Genomic DNA, 13065 nt, shown 5'->3' on the forward strand with positions numbered 1-13065 from the left:
TTTTCTTCTCTTTATTTGCCTCAAATAAATGTTCAATCAGTTTCAATCAAACATCATTTGCAGTTGTCTTCCATGTTTTATCAGTAGACAAAGCTTTATTCTACTCTCTGTGGCCAGTGCAGCGTCGTTCTGTCTAAAAGAGCCTGTGACAGGCCATCAATCTCTTTGACGTTTCACATGACTGGGATGATGACGAGCCTCTGCCTCCATGTCACAAACACAGAGGAGAATAAAAAGAAACAGTTTGACGTTTCATTCTGAAGAGCCAGCTCTGTTTTAGTGTTTGATGCCATTGTAGACCCAGAGGTGGTGTCACTGAGGTGATGTACATCTACATCACCTTAGTAATGCAGTAATACCAGGGATTTTTTGAATTGAAGGCTGATTCTTTGGCATAATTTCAGTAAGAAATATTAACTTCTCTCACAAAACTTCTCTCACAAAACATTATCAATGGTTTGCTACAAAAAGAATAAGGTTTACAATGATAAATGATGAAAGTTGCTAAGTGATAAAACCTTTAGGAAAATATTTTACCTTCAAGATATAAATGCACTGACATTTTCACAAACAGAGCCAGGAAATAATTTACAAAGGAAATAAAAAAGACCAGTGGTTCAATACCTGATTCCAGAGACAGAAATATGCTTTTTGGAAACTGTTTTGTTTTTTTGTTTTCCTAAAAACTGTTTTTTGTTCGTTCAAAATGGTGATTTAAAGAACTTCTATTGCACAGGCACAGCAAGGCGTCACAAACAGAAAATGTCAGGGCGATAAATCCGGAGCACAGAGAGGCCAAAGCTATTGATTTTTACATAACTGACATCAGTGGCTTTACTGACTTTTCTTACTGATATGTGTGTGTGTGTGTGTGTGTGTGTGTCTGTTGTTGTCCAGACCTTCCTGTTAGACAAACTTGAAAAAATGAGCTTATGAATAAATTATTTAACCTAAAACTATGAAGTTCACCGTCATCAACATTCACCCGACTGTCAACAAACAATTTTCTTGCTTTTCTTTCTTTTCTTTTTGTGACTATCTGTTCCCAAGCAGGAAATTCAACCCCTCAGGCAGAGCTGTGGAGGACAGCATGTTAAAAGCCTGCTACTCATTAGTAAAGAGATGACTGTCTGTATCCGCTGTGCAGGAGACCAGGATATGATTCCCATTTGGGAAACTGCTAGTTCATCATTAACCTCCTGTCAAAATTTCTGTGGCAGAGGCTTAACCACCGGAGGAAATTTTTATATCCAGAAAAAAAAAAACAAACGAACTGGCTGTGCTGGTTGGAAAAAGTTTGAAATGAAAACTGCCGATTCAGCTGTAGTTCTAAGATGGCCATATGCTCAGAAGAATGTGCAGTTTTAAAGAAACAAGAAAAACAGCTTGAGGATGTTTGGGTTTCCTTGATAAATGTCCCATACTTTTCACAACTACAGCTTTAATTCATCTGGTAAATGTGCAACTAAAAACATGCAGTTCCAAAAATAGCATGAATAAAAAGAAGGAAAGAAAATAGATTGTATTGGAATTTTGAAAATAAGAAAACACCAGAGAATTCATAAGTGAAAGTGAAGTGAATTATTTGTCACTGTGACACAACAAACCACTGCACTCACAACCAAGTGAACAGTGGGCAATTTTAAGGAGAGCAATGTGTGGGGACGGTGTCATGCTCAGAGCACCTCAGTGGTAACTGGGCAACCGGAAGCCTTTCAGACCCAAATCCGCTTCCTTAACCACTAAGACACCACTGCGACCATAATTTAGCAAAAGAAAGCTAAAACTTCCTCTTGATGACAAGAAAGAAGCAGAAGCAGCTTTAGAAGCAGCAGGACTCGTAGTCAGCAGAAAGACGATGTGTTATTTTAAAATATTGAAGGAGAAGTGGCCTCTAGTGAAGTCTGTATTAGAATAAAGAAAAGACACAAACAAAGAATTTAGAGTTAAGATTTTGAAGGTAAAAATGTTTCAGACCGCTGATAATAGTCAACATATATATTCACTGTTACATTGTCTCTGTGAACCAGCTGCAGTAGATGCCTGTGTTACTGTTACACAGATGTACTCGTATTTTACTCAGATTTTTAGACAGTCCAGTTTGATGATCAACCTCATCTCTTCACTGAGCTACATACTCACATGTTGGCCTGCCTCCAAACTGTCTACTGCTGTGGAACAATGTTTTGCCGTAAATGTACTTAATTCTAACCTTCTTCATCTACTGGTGACTGGGAGAATGAATAGTGGGAAAGAACAGTTTTCATTTCTTCTTTCACTGCTGCTGATTTACCGAGGCATTCTCTGATGAAATCTCAAGATACGACGATGTTGTGTTTTCACATTTAGCTGCCGTTATTGTCCATCAGTCAATATTTCCACCTGTTAAAGCAACAATTCACAAATTTCTTTGTGACATTTACAGGGCTGTACACTGGGAAATATTACTTTTTACTCTTCTCTAATGGATTTAAACAAGTGGTTCTCAACTTTTTTTGGCTTCTCAGCTCATTTTGACATCACAATTTTCTGGCGATCCCAGAGACATTTATTGTTGAATTAGTTTTTGATTATGTTTATGTGGTGTTTTTAAATAAAACATTTAAAAGTAATAAAAATGTGTTATTTATTAAATGCTTTTTATCACTAGACATTTTTGAAAAGCCAATTTGAAAATCCAGGCGACCCCATGTGGGTTTGATTTAAATTGAAAATTAAATGTAAACTATGTGCTCCATGATATTGGGTTCACTGCACGACGGCAAACCGTGTTGATTGATACATGATTGATACAGTGTGGATGTGCATAGTAGGTAAGCAACAGTATTTGCAGCTATATTAATTTTGGGTCAGCCAATTTTTAAAATAAACAAATGTTTGGGATAATTATTATTATTATTATTATTATTATTATTATTATTATTATTATTATTATTTAGCTGCCCTTGCTTGTAATTATCTTAGGTGTATTTGTCTTTATTTTGGGCCCTTTATGTTATGTTATGTTTTTTTTCCCTTTTTTGTTTTTTGTTTTAGCTGAATAACACCGGTGACCTATTGGCTAAGGCCATACAGACTATCATCACTTCAGGCTAGTATGTTGTTCTAACATATACATAAATATAGGTGCACACATATATAGACATAGGAAATCAACCCTCCTGTTGTCCTCATATTCTGTATGCACCCCGTGTCCTCCGGGACAAAATGACCCGTCTTTACTAAACCCCCAATATAAGCACCTTAATTGAATTTTAAACACTAAATCTTATTTTGCTTGAAGAAACAACTTGTCATTCACCACAAATTGTGTGAATACCTGAGTTTTCCCTCTTCACCTGGCAGAAAGACTGCATTTATTCAAGACAACACTCGTTGCTATGACACTGTCAGTTGTGTTATTATTTACTGTTTAGGTGGTAAGCAATATTTGTATAGTATTTCTATAGCTTAGGAAAGAACAGAATTTTGCAGAAAGGAGTTTTGAATGCAGCCCTAAGTAGGCATGCAGGTCAGTCTCATCCATCCTTTTCCAGCTGTCTCCATATTTGGGAAATCCCTCCAGATCTGTCATCTCCAGGATTATTTTTTGTATTGCTGGTGTGATGAACAGGTAAAGTGTTTAGACAATGTCATGGGCGTGTTTGTCATATGCTGCCAAGGACCATGTTATTTTGACATTGTTTGAAAGGAAAGTCTTTCTTTCAGCTTCGGTGATTACTTCTTCTTCTGAAGATGAATCATCTTGCTCTGAGTTGTATTCCTCCCCATCTTCTTCATCTGAATCAGAGTTTGTCTTGTTGGACATCTGAAAAAATCAGCTCTAGAGCCTGTCCAATGTTATAACGCACACTCGTGGCTTCAGTACAGAGAGAATTCAGGGTACTGTCATCTGCAGCACCTTTATAGCCTCTGGGAGTCCACACAGACAAAGGGGCAATATTGTTACATTTGGGTCAGATGGTGTCACAGGCAGTGCAGTCCGTGAGAAGACCACCTGTCTTGTCTTGTTAACGTCTGCTACTGATTGATCTGAGACAGAACTAAAACATTCTCACATTTTGTGACTGTGATTTCAACTCAATTTGACTCTCTGGTCATTTTGACCAGAAGACAATATTTGTTCACTTTTTTTGTACAGCTTACGTGGAAATATGAATAAAGGCAACAATTCACTTTTTCTAATGTTAGGGTCAATCTAGGAAAAGTCATCAAATTTCATGTTGAAAAAATATCATTTAGGGGATTTTTATTTGGTTTTGAACACAGTGGCGGGTCATTTTGACTCGAGGACAATAGGAGGGTTAACCAAGATAACCAAAGGCTGGAATTTTATTGATCACAGTCTTTACATCCGTTACACAATTGTGTAGTTTGAATGCTAATGTTAATGCTGATTCTCATACAAATGATTACCTCAAATTATTACCTTATTAGCTCACTCTCAGTAGAACTACTCAGTGCTGCACCTCTCTTTGCATACATTAGCTCTGTAAAGGAGGTTTCCCTTTGGAAGTGAAATAAAAAGCCATCGGAAAAGTGCTGGAATAAGCCAAAGTTGAACAATAAAAGGGCAACTGCATATTTTAGTGTGGCTGAATTGGAGAGTTTTCTTCTGCACTATTGACGTTCAACAGCTTTTCAGTTTTCTGTGAAAAAACTTGAACTCTGAAGGACAGGCAGAACCTTGACTCAATCAGATCACGGAGCAGGGAGCAGAGCGAATGAAAGCGCAGAATAAATGAAATTATATGATTTAGACTGACAACAAGCAAACAGATATGTTGACATAAAGCAGCCTCCGATCCATAAAGCTGAAGTGTTTACTGCAGCAATGCAGCATTCAGTCCTCACAACATCTGTTAGTTTGAACTCCTTTAGATGAAAAAAGACCTAAACCCGTATAATTTATAGATTATTTGTGACTTCAATTGGAAAGAAAATTCAAACACATCAGATAAAACCATACTTTATGAGTCCCACGGACAGATTCAGCAGAAATATTGATATTGAGTCTTTGATTGGACAAAAGTGCTTTGAATCTCATCAGAGATAAAAACAAAGTGGCGGAAATGCAAATAAAAATTGATGTGAACATGTTTTAAGGAAGAGAATGGCCTGCCTCCGAGACTGCCTCCATTGAAGTAACTTTATTACCAAACCCTTACCAAACATTTTTTTATGGCAAAGGCAGCAAAACATCATTATAAGAGAAAAACAAAAACCAAAAACAAACAAGTTTTGTTTTACAGACCTGCACGTATATATATTATGAACCGAGTATTGAACTGTCAGATGGACTGTAGTGATTATTTAAATATTTTTCCATTTTAATAATTGCATCTTTTGGAAACACACATCTGCTCTCTGTTCTTTGTCTTTCTGTTTTAGCCAAAATATGAACCATTGTTTTCTTGTGTCATATTTAGGAACGATTTGTCTGACTTGTCTGAATAAATCATCATTATTGACGCTTCATTACAGTCATGATCATTGTGATTTATCTAACCAATCCACCGCTGCAGTGTGATTAATCAGATTCAAAATTGTAATTGTTTGACAGCACTAATTTTAATAAATATGACATTTCATTCCGATGGACCGTTACAGTTGAGAATCTAGAAAGAGATGTCAATTGTGTGAGTGGAACCACTGGTTTTGCACTAACAAACTGTATCCCTGGTCGGGTTTAAAAAGCAGACTCAAGGGGTTGTAATGTACTATCTATAAATGACCAGGAAGGAGCAGGAAAAATACCAGCACACTTCTCTTTTCCACAAGGATATTTATAGTTTTTCCAATCCTACCTGTTTTCCCACTGCTCTCTTAAACTCTGTACTTCGTACTGCATTTACTACGACATCCACAGGCTCCGTCAATATACAATTAATCTCAGAAAAAAACAAGTAATGAGTGAAAATCGTCTCTTTCAACTGTGATTTACTTTTAGCAGAAAAGTAAAAGGGAAACGACTGTAAACGACAACAAAGACAACAATAAGAGAAGTAAGAAAAAGATTCTTTACACATCCAGTTGTTGTTTTTTCAATGTTCTTAAGCTTCTTATTTTCTGAGAGCAAGTGTACTGTGCTTCAGCACACATCTTCAACTGTGCCGTGCCAACGGATTGTGCCATGCTCAGGCACTATAACATTTGCCCTCAAACAAGCCACAAAATCTAGACTTTAGGGAAGGAATGACCCTTGTGTGAGTGCACCTCAACAGTGTGTTGACATCCAGACAAAGGTTATTTACTTTATACACACAGACTGAAAGTGTGACATCAGCTCAGAGTAGCATTTATGGTCCTTTATCATAATCAAAAAGAACAGCAAACTGAAACTGATCAGCCTGGTCAGATCTGTTAGTCAGCTCTGACTTCCTGTCTTACATGTCTGTAATAAGCAGTTGTTCTTAGGTAAAATGATAACTCTGCCTGTTTTTGTTTTTGTTTTTTGTTTGTTTTTTTTTTTCCAAATTCAAACTAAGACAACACCATTTGCTTCTAAGTGACAATGAGTAGAAACCCCTCAATCAAAGCATAGGAAAATGACTCCATTATCTCCACTGAATGGGAGATAATGGTTCACTCCTTTGTTTGACTGCTCAGTTAACAATAAGAGAGAGGAGAGAGACGGTGAGCTAACAAAAAAAACAAAAGCCGGATGAGGATCTACTGATCATGATAAATGATCTTTGCTTAAATCCTGCATTCATTCTTTTGTTTTTGTCCTAATTGTTTTCCCTGTAATTTCGTCTTCCAGGAGATGTTTGTCCAATAAATCCTCTGCATAATCAATGTTTTATTCACACCTCTGTGTTTTTTTAAATAGCTGCTAATCTTAACCCAGGAGGCCTGCTGAAGCTGGGGTGTGTGTGTGTTTTCCCTCAGGGCCTGAGTGGAAACAAGTAAACAGTAACATATCAAACAGGAAACATGCAGATTCCATAAGACCATAGACACTAAGATGAACTGGAGTTTTGTACTTGTAATTTATGTACCTGTAGAAATAAATATATATATTTTCACACATTTCAATGAAACCATTAAAAATGGCTGAGAAACAGATATCTTTTTGTAATCCTAAATAATTAAGGCCTTTTTCAACATTTTTCGTGAGACAATATATCACTTCCTGTTTTAATACTACTCAAGTGTACTTAAAAGTGAGAAGTAATTACACTACTGGATTCTCTAATCTTCTCTTTGGTTTCCTACTTTCCAGTCTTTATTACTATCCTCAGTAGAACTCGCTGACTTTGGAAACTACAATTTCTTCTAGCTGTTTTGTTTCAACTACACGTTTTAATCATCACTGTACATCTACAGTTCACTTATGAGCATAATGTGTAGGATGAGGCAATGAAAAATGTTTTGTTTGAGTTTAGACTGAAAGGACCAGAAGAAAGTCCCGGATCCATCTGTTCTATAACAGTAGTTTTGAATGCTAAGCTAATGCTAAGCCTAAGGACTAAATCTTCAGACAAATTCAGCAGCAGACCGCCAACCTTAACTTTTAAAACCATAGACGGTCTGCTGCAAACTTTAGCACAAAGTGGTGAACGATAAAAAAAGAGGCTTGGTCTGCTGGGTGTTTGTTGGTTGTTGTGTGCCAAGGGTGTTTTTAATGTATCAAAATGTCTCTTTCATTTTCTGTAAATGGAGTTTGCAGAACCATTAACAGTTTTGGGCCTTTGTCTCAGCGGTAACTCTAAGAGGTCCCTAACCTTTAAGCCAAAGTGCTGACATCGACACTTCTGTTTGCGTTCCCTCCACTGTGGTTTTCACTGTAGTAGGGCTTTTGAAATGTTAACTCTGTAATGGGACCACTCTAAATGTTGACTCAGGGTCCAACTGAGCACTGGAGTGTTGAAAACGATTAAGTTGATTGCGTCGTTTTGTAGCGAGGGATGTGCCCAGCTTGGTTTGGGGTTAATGTCGTTGTTCGTGCATGAAGACACAAGTGGGCAGCATCTCAAGCACTAGGCTCTTCAATCGTCTTGCCAAGTTGAATTGAGGCCTGTCTTCTCCAGGCAGTTAATGGAGATAACAGCGTGTTATTCAGTGAGGGCTTCAGTTGTCCCTGTATTTCTGCTGACCACTGCTCATTAAAGTAACTCTAACTAAAGTTGTACAGTGACAGTGTCCCAAATCCAGTCAGTGCAGTGAACAGTAAAGGGCTGAACTTTTGAAAAAACAAACAGCAGAATAACACTGCATTATGAGTCAGTTGTTTAACCTTTCAAATGGTTAATGTCTACAGAACATTTTGTTAGATTAGTTTGAAGTCATGAAAAGTATAATGTCAAAATCAACAAATCACTAAGTTTCAAATCTGAAAATGTGTGAAGAATTGTAGAAGAGACATGAGTACAATTAGCCCAACGGTAACCATGAAGATGCAATGTTCTCATAGAAAACATATGCCAAACACACACACACACAAAAACCCAACAACTTAATATTACGTCAGGAATAGCTAAAATTATCAAACATGCCGTCAAAACCTATTTTAGGATCACAATTTACCTGAGAGTCTCAACTCTTTGTCCCAACTTTAGCCCATGACTCTTTTGTTTTTAATCCAGTAATGCCCACACATGGTGATGATAAGCTTGTCTGCCATTGTTGACAAACTTCTCTGCTTACTTTAGGAACTTCTAGAACTTACGTGTCAAACTGTGTGGCCTGCGGGAGCTTAAAAAGCATTTAGTAAAGTCCATGCAGCAGAGTTTCTTAACCTAAGAAATAAATATATATATATATTACACAGCAATTAACAATATGTTTAGCTCAAATAAATAATAATCAATTTCAGAAACATATATTAGTCTGTTATGGAGCAGTTACGTCTATACCAGTGGTCACCAACTTTTTTGTTCCAAGGACTGGTCAGCCAGTACCAGCTGTTACTACAGACTGGTACCAGGGTGCTGAGCATTGAAGGAACATTACATTTAAGTAAAACATCTTTTAGACTGTATTCTGTTTGTAACTGAGTCTGAATGATCTATTTTTTAAAAAAATATTGCCAGATTATCTTTAAATAAAGAAAATAAAAGGATATGACTGGATTTTCTTTGAAGTAAATTAGTGAAAATTAAGTACATTTTTTCACTGTGTCCTATGGACTGGTACTGGTCCGCTGACTGAGGGTTGGGACCCCTAAGCTATACAGTCTTCAAGGGGAACTGTATTGCTGGTGTGGCCCCTGGTGAAAATGAGTTTGACACCCCTGAACTAGAACATCTGGATAAAGTCGTTGTTGATTAAATGTCACAGCGTGATGCTGAACTACTTTTACATCGCCCCCGAAGTTTGTTCGTTTTATTCACTTCACCGATTTGCATTCGGCGTTCCACTCGCACCCCGTTTGCTGTGACACCATTTACGTTGATTGTGTATATGGAGCTGCCGCTCAGTTCACGTTGATCGGTTTTGGTGTGAACGCCCCATTAATCTAAACTGTTCCTTTGAGCTAAGAACATAATTATTTGTTTTTTAAAAAAGCACAAAATGCATTTTCTTTACTGAATATCTTTAACTAAAAGTTGAACATTTTATAGGTTACTCCTGTAATTTATTGTAGAGCATTTTTAGAATGGGATCCATTCTGATGTACTAGTGTTGTAATTATCCACATCTTAGATAATTACACCATAATCTGATTTGGAAGACATGCCTTCAGGCTCGTCGACATCTGCTGAGAAGCTGAAACTAATTTAAATTTTTATCATTAAATAGAAGACATTACTACGATGAATAAACTCAGTTATGTCCCATTAATGTCTAAATTTATGCTATTTATTTTTTTTAATTTTTTTTCAGAGGCCTCTCCCAGTCCTGTAAAAACCTCTCCAGAAACCTCTCCCATGACCTCACCGCGACAGCGCAGAGACTCTGACCGTTACTGCCAGCTTTGTAACGCCTGGTTCAACAACCCCGGCATGGCTCAGCAGCACTACGACGGCAAAAAGCATAAGAAGAACGCTGCCAGGGCCGACCTGCTGGAGCAGCTGGGGAAGACACTGGATATGGGAGAAATGAAAGGTAGGAAGAGTGGATGCATACTGAAACACATTTCAGGAGCTAACAACATGGAATATTCAGGGATCACAGAGTTTACTGTCATTTCAATGCATGTTAAAAACATGAGGTGGAATGAAATTTAAAATAAAAGAATATGTGCGTAAGATAAATATAGATAATTCAAGGAGAAGAACTGAAATAAATAGAAGCGAAAAACTAGATAAGATGAAATGAAAACCATGAGAATGAGAATAAATGACAACAATAATGCGGCCTGACTGTGAGGAAATCCAGGACCCAATTCCAAAGGGTAGAGCTCAGTCCTACTGTTGTCAGTTTGTGTAACTGTCAGGCCAAGTCTTTGGGACTTCACTTTGTCAAAACCTCTTAATTGTATCCACAGCAAGTAAACATTGGCGCTGAACTTTATCTTCTCCTGGTCACAACATGTCAATAATAATTACACCATATTATTCCAGTCCTGTGAAGAGGGGCTGTCTGCCAGGGGAGCAGATGCAACCCAGAGGAGTCATTACAATAACTGGTGTGTAAAGAGTTGGTCTTCACAGCTGATTGGACACAGACTCCAGCCACCAGGCTTGATTGGCTTAATACTTCACAGTGACGGTGGGCAGTGAGAGGGTCAGGGCAGATTCATGGTCTGTTCACCTTTTGTCATTGTCCATGTTGACATAGACATTATGATGTAGAGACAGTGTGAAATTACGCCTGGCATTGTCAGGTGGTGTCATACCTAGCAATTTCATTGCTGTACTGTACTATATATATACATTTATGGTTAAGTTTTGAATGAAGCAGCTGTTTGTGACTACAGATACATTCCAGTTTATGAGGTGCAGCAGATTATGCCTGTCTGTAACTCAGCATATCCTCCTCGTTAAAGATGAGCTGTTTTGACTCATCTGTGAAGTGCAGTGTGTGTCACAGTTTGTACATTCTGTACCACAAAAGTTACAATGACATCATAAGGCAATAGTTCTATAAATGTTTTTATAACTTTTAAAATGACACAACCTTGTCCTTAGTTTACCAAGAGCTGTTGTGCCGTGGACAGCTGTACTTGTGTTCTGTGCTTGTGTGTGTCTGAAGCTTAAAAAGAATCACTTTTAGATGGGACAGCAGCCTATTGGGTGAACTCAACCGTCAGTGATGACAATAACTGATCTTCTACTTTGACCCTGGGCTACTACACAGCGTTCATTAATATGATCAGCAGCACCAGTGTTTATCAAATAATTGCAGCTGAGACACTGATCTGTTCGAGTCTGTCATAGTCTAGAGCCAATAATCATTTAAATTCTGCTAATTTTCCAAAAACGTGTTCATTGGATTGGACTCTGAATCAGGGGTCTCCAACTATATTTGTCAGAGGGACAGGTTTTTTTGGTTTTTTTTGGACCGACACCTAGGGGCCAGATATTTCGGATTTCTGAATCCAGTTGGAGGCCGGACTGGATAGTTTGACAGGTCATATTTTGCCCACAAGCCACCAGTTTATGATCATTGCTCTAGATTAGTGGTTCTTAACCTTGTTGGAGGTTCTGAACCCCACTAATTTCATATGTGCATTCACCGAAGCCTTCGGTGATGGCCAAGAGGGGTTGTGTCATAACGAATCATATGAGGTGTGTGTCTTGTCCTCCGCCAAACCCCTGAGACTGACTCACCCTGGGGTTCAATCGAACCCAGGTTAAGAACCATTACTCTTGACTGACCATAGGTGTGAATGAGAGTGTGGTTGTTTTTCTTTCCATTTTAAACAAACATGTTGTCATTTTGTTTTGTTTTTTTGTTTTTTTTTTTTTTGTTGATTGTTGAGCAAATTAGAAAATGAGAATGCAGGCAGAAATATAGAAAATCTTTAGCAAACAAAAGAAATTCAAATTGGTTGGTTAATCTCTAATCATTGCCAGAAGATGAACACATCTTCTACTTTTAACTTTTTTTCCTTACTCCTCAAAGAATTGAGATTAATGTTTCTTTCTCCTCTGTCACTTTAAAGATTCTCCTCTTCTTCCTGTTCCTTCATCAACGTGTTGTGACGACGATACCAGGGGCAGTCCCTGGTATCGTCGTCACAACACTGTTACTGAATATTCATTGTGTCTGACATGCTGTCTGCCTTTCTGTATCTCTTCCTGATTAAGTGTTGGATCACACTAAACAATACCCTGTGCTCTCATTGTCTAATTGGTTTCACTGGTGTCACTTGGTGCCTGATGTACAGTATATACACACACATCTCCCTCACTCTGTTTCACTGTTGTCTGATGTTGGTGGGCAGCTGTCTGTTTTCCTGCGGCTGAATCATATGGTTGGTCTGTTCCTTCTGCCCCACCCATATGATTTTTCTGTTTGATTTTTCAGCCCAGTTCAGTTGCACTTTGTTTTAACATTGGTTCCTGCACTAGCCTCCTGTGACATCACTAGCTGCTGATGCACATGTGTAAATCCTATGCTTTTTAAAACAGATTATAATTTATATTAAAGATGGATGAGAGTGTAATAGGTTTTGAGTACAAAATATCAAAACCATGTCAATATATGTATGTCAATTTATCATGACTAAATAATGTGGCTGCTCATCAGGACGTTGCCACAGATCTAGAATGAAAGGTCAGAACATTCTCTACTACGATTCAATCTCATCTGCTTTGCTGCTGGGTTCCTCATCCAGCTGAGGACAGTCTGCCTGTTTAGGATGTTGGAGTATAAACAGGATGTGGTTTCTCAACTCAAATGGTGTCTTGAAAGGCAACGTACGAAGTATGGGCCGCACATGGTATGTTTTGTTAGTACGATCAAAATCCCTGTGTTTGAGGGTTTGATTTTCATGGCAGCATTGTCCAGTGTCTCTGGAATGATTTTTTATTAAAAATCTATTCATAATTTGAATGGATGTTTGTGTGTATGTTTGTTGGCAAGTCAATGTCAAAACAATAGAAAACTTACAAAAATAACACACACTCGATCCCATTCTGATTGTAAACAAAAGCAGATATAGCTGTGTGTAGG

The 13065-nt window shown here is 37.9% G+C and overlaps 1 protein-coding gene across 2 annotated transcripts in view; it reads left to right on the forward strand.

The window, feature by feature from the left end:
* The window catches only part of zmat4a (zinc finger, matrin-type 4a), a 92475-nt gene that overhangs the window by 52485 nt on the left and 26925 nt on the right, over positions 1-13065 (forward strand). For both annotated transcript variants that reach the window (XM_025053374.1, XM_025053375.1), the window contains one exon: positions 9829-10050. In XM_025053374.1, coding sequence (XP_024909142.1) covers positions 9829-10050 — 222 coding nt within the window. The remainder of the gene's footprint in view (positions 1-9828; positions 10051-13065) is intronic.

The sequence above is a fragment of the Cynoglossus semilaevis genome, chromosome Z (assembly GCF_000523025.1).
Source record: "Cynoglossus semilaevis isolate Cse_v1.0 chromosome Z, Cse_v1.0, whole genome shotgun sequence".
Classification (NCBI taxonomy): Eukaryota; Metazoa; Chordata; class Actinopteri; order Pleuronectiformes; family Cynoglossidae; genus Cynoglossus; species Cynoglossus semilaevis.